This window comes from Oryza sativa, chromosome 5 (assembly GCF_034140825.1).
Source record: "Oryza sativa Japonica Group chromosome 5, ASM3414082v1".
NCBI classification, from domain to species: Eukaryota; Viridiplantae; Streptophyta; class Magnoliopsida; order Poales; family Poaceae; genus Oryza; species Oryza sativa.
In genome coordinates, this window is record NC_089039.1 from 17,970,324 (window position 1) to 17,990,108 (window position 19,785).

General features: G+C 37.1%; 3 protein-coding genes and 2 non-coding genes across 6 annotated transcripts; 1 reads left to right on the forward strand and 4 right to left on the reverse strand.

Annotated features, from left to right (window-relative positions):
* Nucleotides 1-359: 359 nt before the first annotated feature.
* LOC4338586 (26S proteasome non-ATPase regulatory subunit 14 homolog) lies at nt 360-3,870 on the forward strand. Its single transcript, XM_015781911.2, has 6 exons — nt 360-564; nt 635-812; nt 1,449-1,530; nt 3,007-3,183; nt 3,270-3,437; nt 3,535-3,870. The coding sequence occupies exons 1-6, from the start codon at nt 438-440 to the stop codon at nt 3,724-3,726; spliced, it is 924 nt and encodes a 307-aa protein (XP_015637397.1). The 5' UTR covers nt 360-437; the 3' UTR covers nt 3,727-3,870.
* A 2,151-nt stretch (nt 3,871-6,021) lies between these two features.
* TRNAN-GUU (transfer RNA asparagine (anticodon GUU)) lies at nt 6,022-6,095 on the reverse strand. Its single transcript has one exon. It is a non-coding gene; the product is annotated as a tRNA-Asn (tRNA).
* Nucleotides 6,096-10,021: 3,926 nt separating this feature from the next.
* Nucleotides 10,022-10,095, reverse strand: TRNAN-GUU (transfer RNA asparagine (anticodon GUU)). The gene has a single exon. It is a non-coding gene; the product is annotated as a tRNA-Asn (tRNA).
* A 972-nt stretch (nt 10,096-11,067) lies between these two features.
* LOC4338589 (uncharacterized) lies at nt 11,068-12,514 on the reverse strand. Its single transcript, XM_015782572.3, has 3 exons — nt 12,252-12,514; nt 11,575-11,651; nt 11,068-11,440 (listed from the first exon to the last, which is right to left on the reverse strand). The coding sequence occupies exons 2-3, from the start codon at nt 11,619-11,621 to the stop codon at nt 11,254-11,256; spliced, it is 234 nt and encodes a 77-aa protein (XP_015638058.1). The 5' UTR covers nt 11,622-11,651; nt 12,252-12,514; the 3' UTR covers nt 11,068-11,253.
* A 3,294-nt stretch (nt 12,515-15,808) lies between these two features.
* On the reverse strand, nt 15,809-19,117 carry LOC4338590 (probable receptor-like protein kinase At2g39360). Of its 2 annotated transcripts, none has more exons than XM_015783320.3 (7): nt 18,740-19,117; nt 18,421-18,641; nt 17,849-17,975; nt 17,708-17,779; nt 17,361-17,544; nt 16,952-17,084; nt 15,809-16,360 (listed from the first exon to the last, which is right to left on the reverse strand). In XM_015783320.3, the coding sequence occupies exons 1-7, from the start codon at nt 18,891-18,893 to the stop codon at nt 16,115-16,117; spliced, it is 1,137 nt and encodes a 378-aa protein (XP_015638806.1). In that variant the 5' UTR covers nt 18,894-19,117; the 3' UTR covers nt 15,809-16,114. The 2 variants fall into 2 exon arrangements, with proteins under 2 accessions (XP_015638806.1, XP_066166405.1); XM_066310308.1 differs by having other exon boundaries at nt 17,696-17,779.
* Nucleotides 19,118-19,785: the final 668 nt, after the last annotated feature.

The following is a 19,785-nucleotide window of genomic DNA, read 5'->3' on the forward strand; positions in this document are numbered from 1 at the left end:
GTTGTTGCCCGTCGGATGCACAAAGAATGGCGATCCAAGACCGGACGTCCCTCTTACGTAGAATTCACTGCGTCAGAGAATCTCATTCCGATTGTATAGTTTTGTGATAATTTTATTACTAAATTTGTAGTTTTGTGATATTTAACCTTAAATTTGTGGTTCTGTGATAAATTTGGCGTCAACTCTATAGTCTTGTGATACATCATATTTAAATATGTAGTTTTATGATAATTTAGCTAAAGTGTCAGTAGTTTCGTGAAATTTACTCCATTTAAAATTTACATGCTTTGGTTATTTCAGCGTAACTCCCCCTCCTCCTCCATCCAAAAGAAAAGAAGGAAAAGAAGAAAAAAGATCCTGTGAACCCTACGAAACTACCGAAGCGAAGCGAAGCGAAGAATCGGCGGCGGCGGCGGCGGCGGCGGTGGGGAGAAGCCATGGAGCGGCTGCAGCGGATCTTCGGCGCCTCCGGCATGGGGCAGCCGCCGTCGGACTCGCCGCTGCTCGACTCCTCCGAGCAGGTCTACATCTCCTCCCTCGCCCTCCTCAAGATGCTCAAGCACGGTGCGTCCCCCCCTCTCCTGCTTGGCTAGGGTTTCTGCGGCTCTTTTGCTCACCCGCCTGCGCGCCGCAGGGAGGGCCGGCGTGCCGATGGAGGTGATGGGGCTGATGCTGGGGGAGTTCGTCGACGACTACACGGTCAGGGTGGTCGACGTCTTCGCCATGCCGCAGAGCGGGACCGGGGTCAGCGTCGAGGCCGTCGACCATGTCTTCCAGACCAACATGCTCGACATGCTCAAGCAGACCGGGAGGTAATAATGCTTTTGCCTTTGCCTGATTGATTGGCAGTGTTCTTTCATCGTTTGTTGCTATATGCCTGAATTTGGAAGATCTAAGACTTGCCCTTATGTTTTAGTGGTGGTCAGTTAATTGCGCCTTTACTCTTTTCTGTATCATATATCATGTATAAAAAAGAAGAAGAATCAAGGTCTAGATTTGATTCTTTTTGTAATAATAGTCATAGATTCCTAGCCGCATATAACGTAGCGCCGATAACACGATGTCCGTGAGAATTGTCTTACTTGTGCTGTTAAAAAAGATTGCGCTTTCTCGGGGAGAGAAAAAATGATAAATTTTACTTGCTGTTAAGAGCACTTCTTCACACATGAAAAGCTCTGTGTTCAAGTGCATTTAGATCATAACTGAAAGTAATCATATTGGAAAGAAAGAACACCTGTCTTCTCATACAGCATATCCTGTATCTTGTTATCTCTTTGGTTCTTCTATTTCAACTTCTGTTAAGTTATTTGGATATTGGTGTTGGCCATAACTTTAGATATTTTGTTGCTCTGTTGGTCGACACCTTTTGCTTGGTTATCTAGAATTATTTTTACTCAGCTTTTCTGTGGGCAAGCAAATTAAGCTTGATAATTTCGTTGCTTTTACAGGCCAGAAATGGTGGTAGGTTGGTACCATTCCCATCCTGGATTTGGTTGCTGGCTTTCAGGAGTTGACATCAATACTCAACAGGTTTGGTGCATATTTCAGACATTTTTTCTTCAGTATGAAAGGAATCCTGTAACTTGGTTTAACAAGAGATGATTCCTGTATTTGTCATTACATTTTTTATTCTTTTTAATGAAATATGGACATAGTAACTAATTTTTCAAATGAATGGGGTACCATATTCTTGATTTCTATTAGTATTGCCATATGTTTGTGTGTTCCCTGGCTTTTACCATATTCCATGCTAGTGTCACGGTGTCATGGGCCTAATAGGTTCACTGGCTGACTGGCCTTCTTATTGTAGTTGGATAAAGTCTGTTAGGATAGAGTAGTCCAGTTGGATAAAGTCTGTTAGGATGGGATTAGGTTAGAGAGTTCATCTATATAAGTAGGGACCCTATAGCCCAGGTCAGGTTAGGCATTAGATCAAGATTATTTTAGGGCCCATAGTCCTGTCTCGTTGGCACGGCGTCGATTCGACTCCGTCGCGCCATTTGGTTTCAGGGCCATTTCCTGTTACTTCCCGACCATTATAATCAAATATATCCCCTTTGTCTCCAAACGTCCTTGCACGTGACACCTAGTGTTAGGCAGATTAGCTAACCATTAAGGCTGTGTTTTAGAGGAGAGGAAAAGAGAAGGAGAAGATACTCAAAACGAGGTGAGCCATTAGTGCATGATTAATTGAGTGTTCATTATTTCAAACTAGAAAATGGATTAATATGATTTTTTGAAAGCAACTTTCTTATAGAAAATGTTGCAAAAAACACAACATTTAGTAGATCAGGAAGCGTGCGCGCGGAAAACGAGGACTTCCTCTCCTTTCTGTCATTCAAACGAACGCTCCAGCCTTTGTTCAGTTAACCATGTCAGGCTGTTACTGGCTGCTTTTGGCAATGGCTTTTCCTGACTGGAGCTTCTGGGTTGAATTCAACTATATCACCCTGATGCATATTTTGGGTTATAGCTTATTTGTACACCTGATGCAGGGAATAGGTTTGGAAAACAGATCCCAGAATAATGCGTGACAATATATGTGATAAATCTTAATCATTGAGGCTATTACTTACTACCATCCTGAATAGAGCTGTGATAAAATGTTTGGGGGGGGGGGGGGATGTAGGAGAAAAGATGAGATCATAGATGAAGATGATAATACCTTTGGGAGAAGGCCATTTCATTGTTCTTATTCCTTCTACTTAATGATTATTCACCACCCTTTATATAAGGCTGTCACCTGAAACCTAGAAGCTAACTCTATATGTATATCTAATAAACTAGAGAAGGGTCAATTTGATATCAGCATTGGTAGCTGGTAATTCCCTGCAGTCAGCTACCATGATCATCTAGCTGACCTTAACTTCTATTGCAAAAATTTCGCATATGTTTGTTGTTTTTTCACAAAGTGTCAAGTGCTACTTTCCCAAGTTAACGTTTTTATAAAAAGGGGCTTAGTGCAAGTTATATTTACGTCTAACATCTTCAAAATTGAACATGCAGAGTTTTGAAGCTTTAAACCCCAGGGCAGTTGCCGTCGTGATAGATCCCATCCAAAGTGTCAAGGGGAAAGTTGTCATTGATGCATTTCGCCTTATTAACCCTCAGACCATGATGCTTGGTCAGGAGCCACGACAGACAACATCAAATGTTGGGCACCTAAATAAGCCATCTATTCAGGTAAGTGGGTAATAATGTTGGAGCTTCTACATATGTTTTCTTTTTCCTATTACTTATGAATGATCAGGGTATCTCTTTTTTGTCAGGCTCTTATTCATGGGCTGAACAGGCACTACTATTCAATTGCAATCAATTACCGGAAAAATGAGCTTGAGGAAAAGATGTTACTGAACTTGCACAAAAAGAAATGGACCGATGGATTGATTCTGAAGAGGTTTGACACTCATTCAAAGACCAATGAGCAGACTGTTCAGGTGTGTATTTCTATTTTGAACGATCATTTTAGTCAATGTTGAAACTTCATCTCTGTAGTTTTTATCATTTATAATATTTATGTGTTATCTTTTGCAGGAAATGCTGAACCTTGCTATCAAGTACAACAAGGCGGTGCAAGAGGAGGATGAGCTGCCGCCTGAGAAATTAGCGATAGCAAATGTGGGACGGCAAGATGCTAAGAAGCACTTGGAAGAGCATGTCTCCAATTTGATGTCATCAAACATAGTTCAGACGCTAGGAACCATGCTCGATACAGTTGTATTTTAGATCACTACTGCTGTTATCCCAACACTGTACCCAGAGCTCGTTTATTTTTTATTTTTTTATGTTTATCGAAGCCTACCATAATTCAGTGAACTTAACGCCAGTTACATTTGGGTTATGAAAGCTTACCACTTGACAACTTCATAATTCATTTTGTTGGAGCGCTATCTCCTGTACGGTGCATATATGAATGAAGGTTAATAGTGTGTCTATTCAAGGCCGTAACCTGTAATTACAACCTGCATTTTGGAAAGCACAAATGCTAGTGTGGGTACCCGGGTACCCGAGACTAGGCCTTTGGACCGTATTACACAGGATGGGCCGTATAGGCCTAAAGCCAATGCGACATGATGTAACATGGTGAGAGGGATTAAAAATGTTTATAGGAAAATAGGGCTATAAATCTTATCACATATAAATAGGTGATAAATACCTAGATTATAAGGGATAATTTACCGACCTTAGCCGGTTGCCTCTAGGTCTATATAAAGGGAGCCGGAAACTCTAAGACGGGTAATTGATTGATTCCTTTATACGCACTACTCCCTCCGGTTTCATATTAATTGACGTTTTAGATAAGATTGAGGTCAAACTTTTATAACTTTGACCACCAATAATTTTAAAAATATTTAGTTTAAAGGAACTAGAACAACATATATAATTTTGTCTTTCAAAGCACTGTAATAAAAGTAAACATGCACTTATTTATTATATATATATATATTATAATAGAAAAATAAGGTCAAAAACGTATTTTGTAGACCGTGTCATTGTCCAAAACGTCAATTAAAATGAAACCGGAGGGAGCACGTGCTATTCACACGTCGTGTTGTGCACACACCAATACAGATTCAATCTATAGAGTACCACTTCCATCACCCTGACCAAGCAGAGGGGGTCCCCGCCTTCACCAACACCCTCCGTTGGGTGCAGTGGCCTGCCAACTTAAAGCAGATGGGATTGACAAATATGACAGAAAATCTGACCCCACTTCTTGGTTGTCAGTCTACTCCACCGCCATCCAAGCTGCCGGAGGTGACCAGTGCGCTATGGCGAATTATTTGCCATCGATGTTTACTTCGGCAACTTGGGCCTGGCTAACTAGCCTCCTCAAGAATGCTATCGACTCATGAGCCGAGTTAAAGGTCCAGTTCATCGCCAACTTCCAAGGCACGTTCCCACTCGTGGCACCCCTGGGACCTCTATATATCAAATTATTCAGGGTGATAATGAACGTTTCTCCGACTACATCAGACGTTTCACGGAGAAGCGCAACACCATAACACATGTCAAGGACTCTCACGTCATGGCATCCTTGTATCAAGGCTACAAGAACGGGGATTTTATCAAGTAGTGGGCCCGCAAAACTTTAGCAGGTGGAGGACCCACAAGCGTTCATCTTGACTAGGCCAACAAGGACGCCAACTCGGAGTTGGTCGTGACACACCCACTTGGACGCCAACTTGGGTGGCTACTGCCTCCACCCAAATGCGACAACCCCGAATCCTCCAAGAACAAAGGCATGAAGCGCAAAGGTGAGGAGGATGTCAACATCGCTGAACTCAATAGCTTCAACAACCGGCGCCCCGGAGCGCCCCGCGCTAACGACTTCAGCAACTTAATGGACAGACCCTGCATCTACCACCCCAGGTCAAACCACCTGGCAAATAACCAAATTTTTGTAGCTCATCATGGTATGGGCAAAGTAACAGCAAATTCGTATGCACCAGATTAAAGTGGCTGGATTGCAATTAGTCAAATGGAAGCTGTACCATACGTAATTTCAGAATAAAAATGCAAATATGATTTGTAGCGCCTGATGTACTGCATCTTACATTTCAAATCGCAAAAATTTAAAAATGATTTTTGTTGAAAAGACAACATATATAATTTATTTTTTGAAACACAAGTTAAATTCAGTATAGTGTAATTTGGACCCCAAAAAGGTGCATTAGTATAGTGCAATTTGGACACAGGTTGAATTTAGTCAAAAATAAAAGTATAGTGTAAATAAAAATAAATGAGAAATAAAACAAAAGTATAGTGTAAATAAAAATAAAATTAGTCCAAATTAAAAGCATAGTGTAAATAAAAAAGAAAATGAGAAATAAAACAAAAGTATAGTGTAAATAAAAATAAATGAGAAAAAACAAAAGTATAGTGTAAATAAAAATAAATGTGAAATAAAACAAAAATATAGTGTAAATAAAAATAAAATTAGTCCAAATTAAAATTATAGTGTAAATAAAAAAGAAAATGAGAAATAAAATAAAAGTATAGTGTAAATAAAAATAAAATCGCTAGAGGGAGGGCTTGAACCTCCGACCTTGTGGTTAACAGCCACACGCTCTAACCAACTGAGCTACTCCAGCTAACAGCAAAAATTTCAATGTACTGCTATTTAGAAGATCATATTAACAAGCAATTTACTGAATACTGTATATTACAAGTATGTAGTATTTAGATACAATTCATTCGAACAAACACAATACTGCATTCATTAAAGCAAGTATAAAAATTATAGATGACTTATTGGGGGTGTTTCTTAGATTCTCGTTTTATCTTCAATATTCTTCCATTGGAAAATAACTAGATCAGAGATAGGAGTGACGTTTACACATGCCCAAGGCACAATTTTGATTTACATGAAGTATACGAACAGTAAAGGCAAAGCTACATGGTTAAAACATTCAAACCCAAAAACACATGAAATAGAAATACACATCAAGAAGACAAATTAACTTAGGGCTTATTCGGAATGCATGATTGAAAAAATATAGGAATAGAAAAATCATAGGAATATGATAAGATTGTACTAATAAAACAGAGAATTGAAAAACACAAGAATGCTATATAAACATGCGTTCGGATAGAGCGTAAAAAAATATATGAATTTTTAAAGAACTTACCCACTAACTTAAAATATTCATGTGTTAGAGGAGTGAAGATTAGTTTGTTGATTGCCGCGTTCCCATGCATAGGAAAAATAAAAAAGAGCTCGCAGTGGATTGTTAGTTTTCATGTGGAATGGATGGCCAAGGAAATTTTCCTTCAGATTTCCTCCGATTTTCTTACAAGTGATTCCTTTGATCCGAATGCTGCTACAGTACCCAAATCCATAGGAATGCAAATCCTATATTTTTTCCTGAGTTGACCCTCCAATCCGAATAAGCCCTTAGTGTGATAGGGTGTTTTCTTGAAATATATTCCCACCATTCCCAAAAAACATGTGTCTTGGGGACTTGGATCTTGTACAATTTATATTTTACTCTGTACACATTAATCACAATTTTTTTAATAATAAATATTGAGAAAAAAACATGAATGCATATTTTTATCGAGAATCTACCACCATCATATTCACAAGAGTCGTAATTCAGCATATCTATATGAAAACATGGATATCTCAAGGAAACATGCCTCCACAATAAAAACTATCTTTTAACTTTTCAGAAACTCCAATAAAAGATGCTGACGATTTGATTTGATCATAAACGACTAGAAAAATTTTAAAAATTTTTTTATTGGAAAATGGATTATAAAATATGCAATATTTTTCTGTTTTATAGTGAATACAGATCTATGTTATTTTCTAGTAGCTGATCTTAAAAAGAAAATTATTTTCTATTAGAAAATGTATTATAAAATATGTAGTATTTTATTTTCTATTCGAAAATGGATTATAAAATATGTAGTATTTTCTGTTTTATAGTGAATACATATCTATGTTAGCTGATCTTAAAAAGAAAATAAACTTATAGTAGCTGATCTTAAAAAGAAAATTATTTTCTATTAGAAAATGGATGTGATCTTAAAAAGAGAATAAGCTTATAGTAGCTGATCTTAAAAATTTAAAAGAAAATTATTTTCTATTAGAAAATAAAATGGATGCGATCATAAAAAGAAAAATAAGCTTACAGTAGCTGATCTTAAAAAATTAAAATAAAATTATTTTCTATTAGAAAATGGATTAAAAAGAAATTATTTTCTATTAGAAAATAAATTGGATGTGATCTTAAAAAGAATATAAGCTTATAGTAGCTCATCTTAAAAATTAAAAAGAAAATTATTTTCTTTCTATTGGAAAATGGATTAAAAATAAAATAAGCGTCATCTTAAAAATTAAAAATAAAATTATTTTCTTTTTAGTAGAAAATGGATTAAAAATTATAGTAGCTGATCTTAAAAATTAAAAACAAAATTATTTTCTTTCTATTATAAAATGGATTAAAAAAATAAAATTATTTTCTTCCTATTAGAAAATGGATTAAAAAGAAAATAAGCGATAGAGGTAGTTATTTTCTTTCTATTAGAATTGTTTTCTTTCTATTAGAAAATGGATTAAAAAGAAAATAAAATTATTTTCTTTCTATTAGAAAGTGGATTAAAAATTGTTATTTTATTTCTATTAGAAAATGGATTAAAAAGAATATAACCGTTGGATTAAAAAGAAAATAAAATTATTTTCTTTCTATTAGAAAATGGATTAAAAAGGGTTATTTTATTTCTATTAGAAAATGTATTAAAAAGAATATAAGCGCTGGATTAAAAAGAAAATAAATATAAGCGCTGGATTAAAAAGAAAATTTATTTTCTTCATATTAGAAAATGGATTCAAAAGAAGAAAATAAATATAAGCGCTGGATTAAAAAGAAAATAAAATTATTTTCTTTCTATTAGAAAATGGAAAATTAAATTATTTTATTTCTATTAGAAAATGGATTAAAAAGAATATAATCGTTGGATTAAAAAGAAAATAAAATTATTTTCTTTCTATTAGAAAATGGATTAAAAAGGGTTATTTTCTTTCTATTAGAAAATGTATTAAAAAGAATATAAGCGCTGGATTAAAAAGAAAATAAATATAAGCGCTGGATTAAAAAGAAAATTTATTTTCTTCATATTAGAAAATGGATTCAAAAGAAGAAAATAAATATAAGCGCTGGATTAAAAAGAAAATAAAATTATTTTCTTTCTATTAGAAAATGGAAAATTAAATTATTTTCTTTCTATTAGAAAATGGATTAAAAAGAAGAAAATAAATATAAGCGCTGGATTAAAATGGAAAATAAAATTATTTTCTTTCTATTAGAAAATGGATTAGAAAGAAGAAAATAAATATAAGCGCTGGATTAAAAAGAAAATAATTTTATTTTCTTTCTATTAGAAAATGGATTGAAAAGAAGAAAATAAATATAAGCGCTGGATTAAAAAGAAAATAAACATAAGCGCTGGATTAAAAAGAAAATAAAATTATTTTCTTTCTATTAGAAAATGGATTAAAAAGAATATAATCGCTGGATTAAAAAGAAAATAAATATAAGCACTGGATTAAAAAGAAAATAAAATTATTTTCTTTCTATTAGAAAATGGATTCAAAAGAAGAAAATAAATATAAGCGCTGGATTAAAAAGAAAATAAAATTATTTTCTTTCTATTAGAAAATGGATTGAAAAGAAGAAAATAAATATAAGCGCTGGATTAAAAAGAAAATAAACATAAGCGCTGGATTAAAAACAAAATAAAATTATTTTCTTTCTACTAGAAAATGGATTAAAAAGAATATGATTAATAAAACAGAAAATGGATTAAAAATAGTTATTTTCTTTCTATTAGAAAATGGATTAAAAAGAATATAAGCGCTGGATTAAAAAGAAAATAAATATAAGCGCTGGATTAAAAAGAAAATCAAATTATTTTATTTCTATTAGAAAATGGAAAATTAAATTATCTTCTTTCTATTAGAAAATAGATTAAAAAGAAGAAAATAAATATAAGCGCTGGATTAAAATGGAAAATAAAATTATTTTCTTTCTATTAGAAAATGGAATAGAAAGAATAAAATAAATATAAGCGCTGGATTAAAAAGAAAATAAAATTATTAAAATTATTTTCTTTCTATTAGAAAATGGATTAGAAAGAAGAAAATAAATATAAGCGCTGGATTAAAAAGAAAATAAAATTATTAGAAAGAAGGAAATAAATATAAGCGCTGGATTAAAAAGAAAATAAAATTATAAGCGCTGGATTAAAATGGAAAATAAAATTATTTTCTTTCTATTAGAAAATGGAATAGAAAGAAGAAAATAAATATAAGCGCTGGATTAGAAAGAAAATAAAATTATTAAAATTATTTTCTTTCTATTAGAAATGGATTAGAAAGAAGAATATAAATATAAGCGCTGGATTAAAAAGAAAATAAAATTATTAGAAAGAAGGAAATAAATATAAGCGCTGGATTAAAAAGAAAATAAAATTATTTTCTTTCTATTAGAAAATGGTTTAAAAGGAATATAAACGCTAGAGAGAGGGCTTGAACCTCCGACCTTGTGGTTAACAGCCACACGCTCTAACCAACTGAGCTACTCCAGCTGTGTGATAAATGATTGAACTACTTAAGGTGTGTGATAAATAATTGAACTACTTATTATCGCACTTAAACACAATCAACTACTCTAGCTGGTCAAATGCAATTAATACTCCTGACAGCTAACTAATCAAAAACTGCATCACTGGTGATACAATCTATCAGCTAACTTCACTTGATCTTCATTGTGTTAAGATATGAACTCTCTGCTTTGGTCTACTACTTTTGTATAAGTGGTGCATTATCTGATTGTCATCATGACTGTAAGACATCACCATGTTTGTAATTCAGTTCCTCGATTTCATCTGTAACAAACAAAACCAGCATATCTGTAGTGCAGTAAGCAGATCTGTAGTGCAGTAAGCAGTGTAAGACATCACCATGTTTGTAATTCAGTTCCTCGATTTTATCTGTAACAAACAAAACCAGCATATCTGTAGTGCAGTAAGCAGTGTAAGACATCACCATGTTTGTAATTCAGTTCCTCGATTTTATCTGTAACAAACAAAACCAGCATATCTGTAGTGCAGTAAGCAGATCTGTAGTGCAGTAAGCAGATAATATGTCATGGCATCCATGTTTTTCCACAGGTTTCTCTAATACTATTTACAATGAGGGTTACCAGAGGCTTTATCGTTATGCAGTATGGACTTACACAGACATACTTCAAATGAAATTGTCATGAAAAAAAAACTTAGTTTGAAACATCATAGCTGCGCTTAAAATCACCCCTACTTCAGTTACACCTAAGTTCAGCATTGTCAAACTTGTGCACAGGAGACAGGGCATCAACTTGCAGTGGGCAAAACTTAAAAGAGAACATAGTAGAAAGCTACAAGCTATGGATACGTATCATTCCCAAACTGTTGGGACTCCCAAACTTAAAAGTAATCAATGTCTTCCCTGAAAATTTCAACCAGCAAATAGCCAAATAGCTACGGTTGGGACATCCAAAACCTCAGAAGTTCAATGAACAATTAACAAAAGTTCAAAGTACTTTTATTGGCAACAGAGTGAACAGACTGCATATAATGCATCTGATTGCATGGATTCGTTCAGGAAGAAAATATATCAACGTTTTGAAAGCGATGTCGTAACAAGTTAACAACCCGTTTATACTCGGTACGGCTGATCCACCAAGTCATGTGTTGGTGGCATTAGTTCTATTTGGCGAAAGAACCACTACCAAGATTTCTCTCAAGGGTCGAGCTCTTCTGCCAATTCTCGACTGCTCGCCTTACTACAGCTTGGGCATTGCGGATCTCTGCATCAGTGAATTTGTGCTCCACAATCCCTATCGGTCCTGGCTGTAGAACGTTTATCACTGTCTCAACATCTTGCTCCATCTGCCTGAGAAGTTGCCATCAAGGAAGCAATTAAAACACAACCTAATTCCATGGCAAAGTTGGATATCTGAATATACAAATGCAGCCTACAAATTACACTCAGTACAAGATTGCCGAAAATTTGCAGCTAATACCTACCTAAAAAGTTGCGGCAACCTTTGAGGTAACAGCCTGAGGAAAGACATCACGCTAATCTTCTTAATTCAGATTGATTCCTGCGATATATATAAAAAGAAGTAAGAAGTGGTGGATCTAACATAGGACAGGGGGTTCAGTTGAATCCCCAAATATAAGTATTAAGGTTAATGCAAATTTCAAAGAACAGAAGCTAAGGTTAACGCAAATAGGAGAAAAAAAGTGAGTGGGTAGAGGATCCAGGAATTTTATTTATTTTTTTTTTTTTGGGGGGGTGGGGGGGGGGGTGGGGGTGGGGGGGTCAACATACGGGGAACACACATTATGTCTCATACTATTACAATACCATAATATTATGTTGTACTCTAAAGAAGTTTCATATAGAAACAAAGAAAAAAAAGAGAAATACATCACAACTTCACAAGACAACTGATTATTTTTCACGCGTGACGCAAATTATCCTTCATGAGGAGCATTCTGTACAAGAGAGTATGAGAAAGCAAATGTTCTTTTCGACATGCTGCGATTCTAGTCTAGACAAACAACATGAAACTGTGCTAAATTGCTAATGGATTGAAGTATTGAATCATTCCAAATTTCCACTTAAGTAATCTCTGATTCACAGTAGCATAAATTGCATTGCATATATTTGCATAAACTGATAAAAGTGATAAGCATACCTTTGTTTAGATGTTTTGTAGCCGCCGGCCTGCTGCTGGCCTATTGCTCTGCCTGGTCAGGAGCAGATCCTGGTCACGCGCGCTCCCGTGGCGTCGCCGGCGGCCGGCCGCCTGTCTGCAACCTGCTCGGCTGCTCTTGCTCGCGGACGCGCCGTCACCCGTGCTCCGCTGCTTGCCTGCTCACCGCTGGCGCCGCCGGCCCCCCGCGCTGCTCGCCTCTTGCGCCGCCGGCGTCGGGGAACTAGGGATTTGGGGTGGGGATTGAGTTAGGTAGTTGGGCTGGGGGCTACATGTGGGCCTACGGCCTATTTTTTCTAAGTGAGTTGTGAAAGCCCAATAGCGTCCGCCTGGCCCAATTTTCGTTCGCCGGCCCAATTTTGTGCTTTCCATACCGATTTTGCTATAAATCTGGCGATAAATTTCTTCCTCAAAATTTGTCGATTTTTGAACCGTTTGATAAACCTACTTTCGTTTCTTTCGACGTCCGCAGGCCACAGGGGCAGTTCATTCATGCGTAGTAGAGATGACAGACGAAGGGCAGACATAAAGTGGCACAGGGCATAGCCGAACATGTCCTCGTTTAATATTTCATGGCATGCATGAATGATGGCCAAGCACTGTATGCTGGTAGATGACGGCAAGCATTAGTTCGATGGCATGCCGCATGCACAAGTTCAGCCTGCATGCTCCGCACGCATCGTCCAAACAGACTTTGCGAGTTCATGATCCCTCTTTGGCGTGAGCACTGTCCAAGCGGAAGTTTTCTAAAGTTATATCTTACTTACATGCAGTTATATTGCAGTTACAGTGTAATTATATATAAGTAACAGTTTTATTATATTGTAGTTACAATGTAATTATATGTAAGTTACAATGTAATTACACTACAATTATATTTGACAGATTTTTAGAAGAAAATTTGTCGACAAATGTATAGATAGTCCCGACCTTCAGCACCCCGGAAAAGCTAACGAGTGCGCGCGCCGGCGACGTGCGTTTCGGGCCCAGAACTTTTTTTTCATTTTTTTTAGTGATTTCTCCGTTTTTTTCCACTTTTTTCTGATTATATTTTTAATCTTTTAGCATGTTTTGAGTTTGAAAGTTTTTAAATTTTGAGTTGAAAATTTTCAAATCAGAACTTGAAAGTTTTCGAATCTCGAGTTGAAAGTTTTCGAATCTCGATTTGAAAGTTTTCGAATCTCGAGTTGAAAGTTTTCAAATCTCGAGTTGAAAGTTTTCAAATTTTTCAAATCTGGATTTGAAAGTTTTCGAATATCGATTCTCGAGTTGAAAGTTTTTGAATCTGAGTTGAAAGTTTTCAAATCTCAAGTTGAAAGTTTTCAAATCTGAGATGAAAGTTTTCGAATTTCGATTCTCGAGTTGAAAGTTGTCAAAATCTCGAGTTAAAAGTTTTTAAAATCTCGAGTTGAAAGTTTTCAAACCCTAGTTGAAAGTTTTCAAATTTTGATTTTAAATATTCAAATTTCGAGTTGAAAGTTTTTTCAAATCTAGATTGAAAGTTTTCAAATTTGAATTGGAAATTTTCAAATTAAAGTTGAAAGTTATCAAAAAAATCTTGATTTGAAAGTTTTCAAATCCACATTTAAAGTTTCAAATTTCAACATGAAAGTTTTCAAATGTTAATTGAATTATTTTTTAAAAGAAATACTACTACTAAAATTACACTTATAACTAATTAGTGTCATTAACCGTTAATCCTATACACTAAGCAGGATGGGGCGCGCGCGCGAGCAAGCCAGCCGGCGCGCACGCGCCCATTAGGAGCCCCCTCAGCACCCTCTACTCTATCATGGTGAATTTTTTGAAGGGGGGCTCAGGGGGTGCTCTGGTTCGGTGGGTGTAGGGGGGGACTCCTGCACCCACGTTGAATCCATCCCTGGGAAAGAGGATGCGGCGGAAGCAGCAGGACGAGCGACGGCGACCCTGCTCGCGCGATGGATGGGGATCGGCATAGGCGGCGGTGGCGGAGGATGTGCTCACCAGGATGGATGCGGTAGGACGAATGATGCTCGCTCGCTGGATGGATGGGGATCAGCGGCGGAGGCGGTGCGCAAGGGGAAAGTGACGAGGACGAGGGGTTACGGTCACTCATTTCTTAACTTAGGGCATATTTTTCATATAAGCATATTTTTCTCGGAAATAATAACCGAAAACTGAATAATACTAACGAAAACATGTCGGTGCAAATCGGAAACCAGTAGCAAATAAAAAACATTAAACTATAAAAGAAAATATTTAACTTAGCATAACTACGTAATACGTATAAATAAATTCAAGCTTATACTATACAAATTATAAATTAGAGTAAATTTTACAAAACTACGGATACTTCGGTAAAATTATCAGAAAACTATAGATTTAACATGATGTATCACAAAACTACAGATTTAAGGTTAAGGTAAATTATAGCAAGACTACAGATTTAGTAACAAAGTTATCACACAACTACAAGTTTAATATCAATTTAATCAAAAAAGTTAGACATTTATAACTCAAACACAAAGGATTTAAAACCCCAAATCTATAGTTTTATGATAATTTTATCATTAAATATGTAGTTTTGTTATACTTAGTCTTAAACCTATAGTTTTGTAATAAATTTGTTGCTAAATTTTTAGTTCTATGATATATGACCTTAAATTTGTAGTTTTACGTTAATTTGGTCAAAGTAAGTTTTGTGAAATTTACTTTATAAATTAACTTCATTCAGCCATGCACTCAAGTTAGGGATTTGTTTGAAAAGTTAACTAATCTTTAAACTGTGGATCAAGTAGAGACATACCCTATAAATATCGACATGTTTAGAAATACGGTAATTACCATATTTTAAAAAGCGATAATTTTCACAAGAATATGTAAACGGTCGGTATAATAGAAAAATCATTTCTATATTTTTTTATTTACCATTTTCATATTCGTTTCAGTCGATTACCGTTTCTATATAGCTCGGCTGATAGAAGTCGAAAACGAACATCGGTCGGCCGGGAATTTCCGTTACCGTTTTCATCCCTGCTGAGGATAACTCACACACGACAGAAGCGTCACAATGGCAGTAACTATGTAGTACATATAAATAAGTTCAAGCTTATACTATATAAATTATAAATTACAAAATTATTGTGCTATAGTAGAAATTTTGATCAAAATTATTGTGATATAGTAGGATTTGAGGATTATGTGTATTGGTTCTGAAATTTGGAGCGGAGAAATAACCGGGCATTATGTTTAGGTGAAATTGAACCAAGGATTAAAATGGAGTTGCGACTATTTTCTAGCAAAATTAATCACAACTCACAAACATGTAGGCTATTATCTTCATGCGTATTTTCTAACAAAATTAGTCGCAAACCGAATAAAAATTTTCCTAAGAAAGTAGGGATTTTGCAAACTCAGAAATTTATAGGTGCTACAAATAATCTCCAAGGGTGTTATATAAACTCAAATATACATGCTATTAATTCTGAAACAAATTTGTAGTAAACATGTGCTGAGGACAGATGTAACAACAGATGTTAATCATTTAATATGACACTGAATTAGCAAAGAACTCAATCAATAGCCCTTTCAAAGATTAAAACATAAAAGGGCACTGAACAATCTGAAATTACATACAATTCTCTCAACCAACAAAAGGAGGAAGAAAAAGAAAGATACATACAGCTCTGTTTCTTCTCACCTTTCCCTACCAAATTATACCAACCATGATAAGCCTAAAAAAAATCATACATGGCATATCACAACAATGCAGAGCCTGTACAACTTCTAAGAAACAACAGCTGTTAGACTCTACAGACAATCATCATGTCATCAAATAGCAGACATGCAATCAATTTTCATCTTCGCTACTTAAACAATGTGCTCCCAAGGGTGATGATGGCGGTTCCATCACCCATAATCGTTGTCAGAGACATCTCTGTCTCAAGAATTCTGTCTAGTTCTGTCGCGACTAACCTCATCTTTGGCCTTCTTCTTGAAGATGGAGTCAGGCACTGAAAGGTGAGGCCAACAAACTCTTTCATACCTTCTGAGGTGAAATTGGCACCTAACCTTGGGTCAATTAGTTCGTTTGAACTGAAATGTCCTTCAATCTTTCAATGTGACAGGAAAATGGATGTCAGCTGGAGGTAGGATATGGAATATAATCGTGTGCAAGAAACTGCAATTCTCTTCTGAAAATGTTCTTATTTTTCCTTTTTTGAACTATATATCTCAGTTGAGGCAGGAAAGTAGCATCAAATGTCAAGGACCTCTTATGCCAAAAGGTGTGAAAAATGCTCCAATACGAATATTTCCTAACTGTTGTTGAGGAAATCCCTGGCCATGGTTTATTAATAAAGTTATAACCACGGGGGCCTCCTCTGCTGTAGGTTTGATCCACACACATACACGAAAAAAAAAAACCTGGCCCACTGCCTAACAGACAAACAGTAGCATTTACCAAACATCCATAGTTACCACTTTTTTGTTGATGTGGACATAAACAAGCTATGACAGATTATATTGGACCAATAAATAAAAAGTTATGTTCTTTTCCAAGCAACAAAAGTAAGAACCTTCACACCATCTCTATAAATACTAAGGGATGAGCCTGAACACTGGGTTTAAGATATTTGAAACACAAAGTAGAAGTTTTTAGCTTTCTTTCTTCGTAACAATAGCTAAATGTCAATGGAAATTACCCACTGGGCCAGAGATTCTCTGGAATCTGGAGATATCAGGCAAGCAGCTTCCCTTCCAGTGATCAACTCCAAAAGGAAAACTCCAAAGCTGTACACATCGCTGCTTTCAGAAAACTGTAGCACCGATTGTACCCTAAGAACAAAGATGCGTAATGAAACATCAATGACTATATGACAGAATTAGTGACTAAATCATTCCAGAACTGCAAGACTTAGTTAGAATACATGAATTGAAGATCTTTTCCTAAAACTGTGATTGACTTGTGACAAAATTATTGTACAAGTTTTTCAAATATAAATATTATAGGGTAAAGCAGTGATCAGCATATTTATTGTCTTTCGGTCCAAAAACACATCTATTATCTGACATGAAAAATAGAAGATAAAAAGATGTGGTAATTATACTTACTCAGGATCTTGGTACACACTACTACTGAACCCATGAGATGGGCTGACGTCTTCGTATCCTCTAAGTAACCTAACAAGTCCAGCATCAGCCACCTTTGCAATGAAATTTTCATCAACCAACACATTGCTTGTCTTGAAATCCTTGTGAATCAAAGGAGGCACAAGAGTATGCAGATGATTGAGACCTGCAAATAAAAAAGAATTTATAATTCACGTCAACAAAGCAATCCTTGTGACTCAGAGGAGGCTCAGGATATGCAGATGACTCAAACCAGCAAATAAAAAAAAATTATACTACTTATTACTTAATGTCTCCAAAGCAATTAGATAACTCACTTATGTTATTACCTTTAGCTGCTCCAATGGCTATTGAGAGCCTTTGTTTGAACTCAAGCCTTGTCATGGAGCTTTTCCCGGTATCTGGTAAAACGTACAAGGCTTTAGAAAGTATAGCAAGGGCACAAAAGCAAGTACCTAACTAAACATTACCATAGAGATGGCGAGAGACACTGCCATTGGGCAAGTACTCATACACTAGCATTTGTAGACCCCCTTCTTGGCAATAACCAATGAGAGTAACAATGTTCCGGTGATTAATCTCTGAAAGCTTCCTAACCTGCATTTTGCAAGGGGCACCAAAGAAGTTAATGGGAGTGCTGACATATGAGGCTGAAACAAATGCATTTACTTACCCGTCCCTATCTAATTTATGAAACTTTCTGGACTAGCAAACGACAACAATTGACACCAGACAGATCTTACTAGCTCCCAAACAAGCCATTTGACTAAAATGTTCACTCTATGCCCATAAATATGGCACACTTTAGTGAGATGCAGATGCAGTTAATTTCAGAATCCAATAGGAGTAACAGAAAGTACCACCAAACATTGAAGGAGACACCGAAAGAATCCAGACAACATACAAACACATGAGGAACAATTAAGACCAACACAGTTCAAGCTCAGGACACAGCTAAATTCCATTCTTCTATAAAAAAAAAGGAGTTCCAATCTTTCCCCCCCAACAACAATATCACCCTGATTCTGCATCCACATTTTACCTCTTCAGCGAATTCCTGCCTCGGCGCCCCAATGCGCTTCTTGATCGCGACGACGGAGCCGTCAAGGAGGAGGCCCTTGTACACCAGCCCGAAGCTGCCCAGGCCAACCAGGTTGGCCTCACTGAAGCTCTTGGTCGCCTGAGCCAGCTCGTCCAACGAGAATTGCCTCGCTCCCTGGTGCTCCGGCGCCGACGAGCTCCTGCCTCCCTTGCCCCACTCCACTGCCACCACGCACATTGGCACCACACATCAGCATCGAAATGGATGGAGGATACAAAAGGGGCCAAGAACTAAGAAACAATGGCGAACTGAGAGGCACCCAGGGTGGAAGGATCGGAGGAGCCGGTCTCGTCGGAGTTGCGGCCCCGGCGGCGGGCCATGCGCCGCGCGGCGCACCACAGCGCGGCCACGGCGGCGAGCAGGGCGACGCAGGCGGCGGCGATGCCAGCTACCTCGGCGACCGGCAGCGACATCCGGGCGGCGCCCGTGACATCGAATCGGCAAGGCCACGGTTTGTGGTCGTCGTCGTCAGAGCAAGAAGCAGCAGCAGCAGAAAACGGAGCCCCGAAACCATCCCAAGCTGCCTAAGCAGCCGGCCAATCCATCATCATCGTCATCAGCGGGCGCATTGATGGAATGCGGGGCGAGAGCGAGCAGCGAGCGATCTTTGTCCGAATCGGGAGCTAATCTATCTACCCCGCTGCCAAGAAGAAGCGGCGGCGCTTTAAAGAGGAGAGGGGAGGGGGAGTGGACCGGGGTGGAGGAGGAGGAGGAGGAGCGCCACACCCACACCCACATGGAGATGGTAAGATAGCGGGGGGTTTGTCGAAACATGGATTCGGCAATAATAAAACGGGGTAGCGCACGAGACCTAAAAGTGGATGGATGTGGAGACAAAGGATTTAGACAGGTTCAGGCCCTCTCGATGAGAGGTAATACCCTACTCCTGTTTGGGGATTTGAATCCGCCGGGTGTATTATAGATCTGACGATCTAGTTGTCTCATATATGCTCATGCCCCCTAGAGGGCCTCCTGCCCACCTTATATAGGGTGGGGGGCAGGATTACAAGATAGAAACCTTAACCAATACGGTATCGGTTTCCTAAATCTACTTTACAATATTATCAAACCAGGACTTTAGGCTGTTCCGTAATATATAAGGAAACGTAATACCCAAGTCATGATCTGTTACATATTTCATATATATAAGTTATCCCCTATAACTAGTCGGATAACCATGCCGTGTGGGTATGGGGTACCCATAATCTCCACAGTAGCCCCTGGGACCTTCACAGTCGGAAAGATAATCTTCTCTCGAACTAGATTACTCCAAAGCCGAGTGCTTCAATCATCCTCGCCATGATC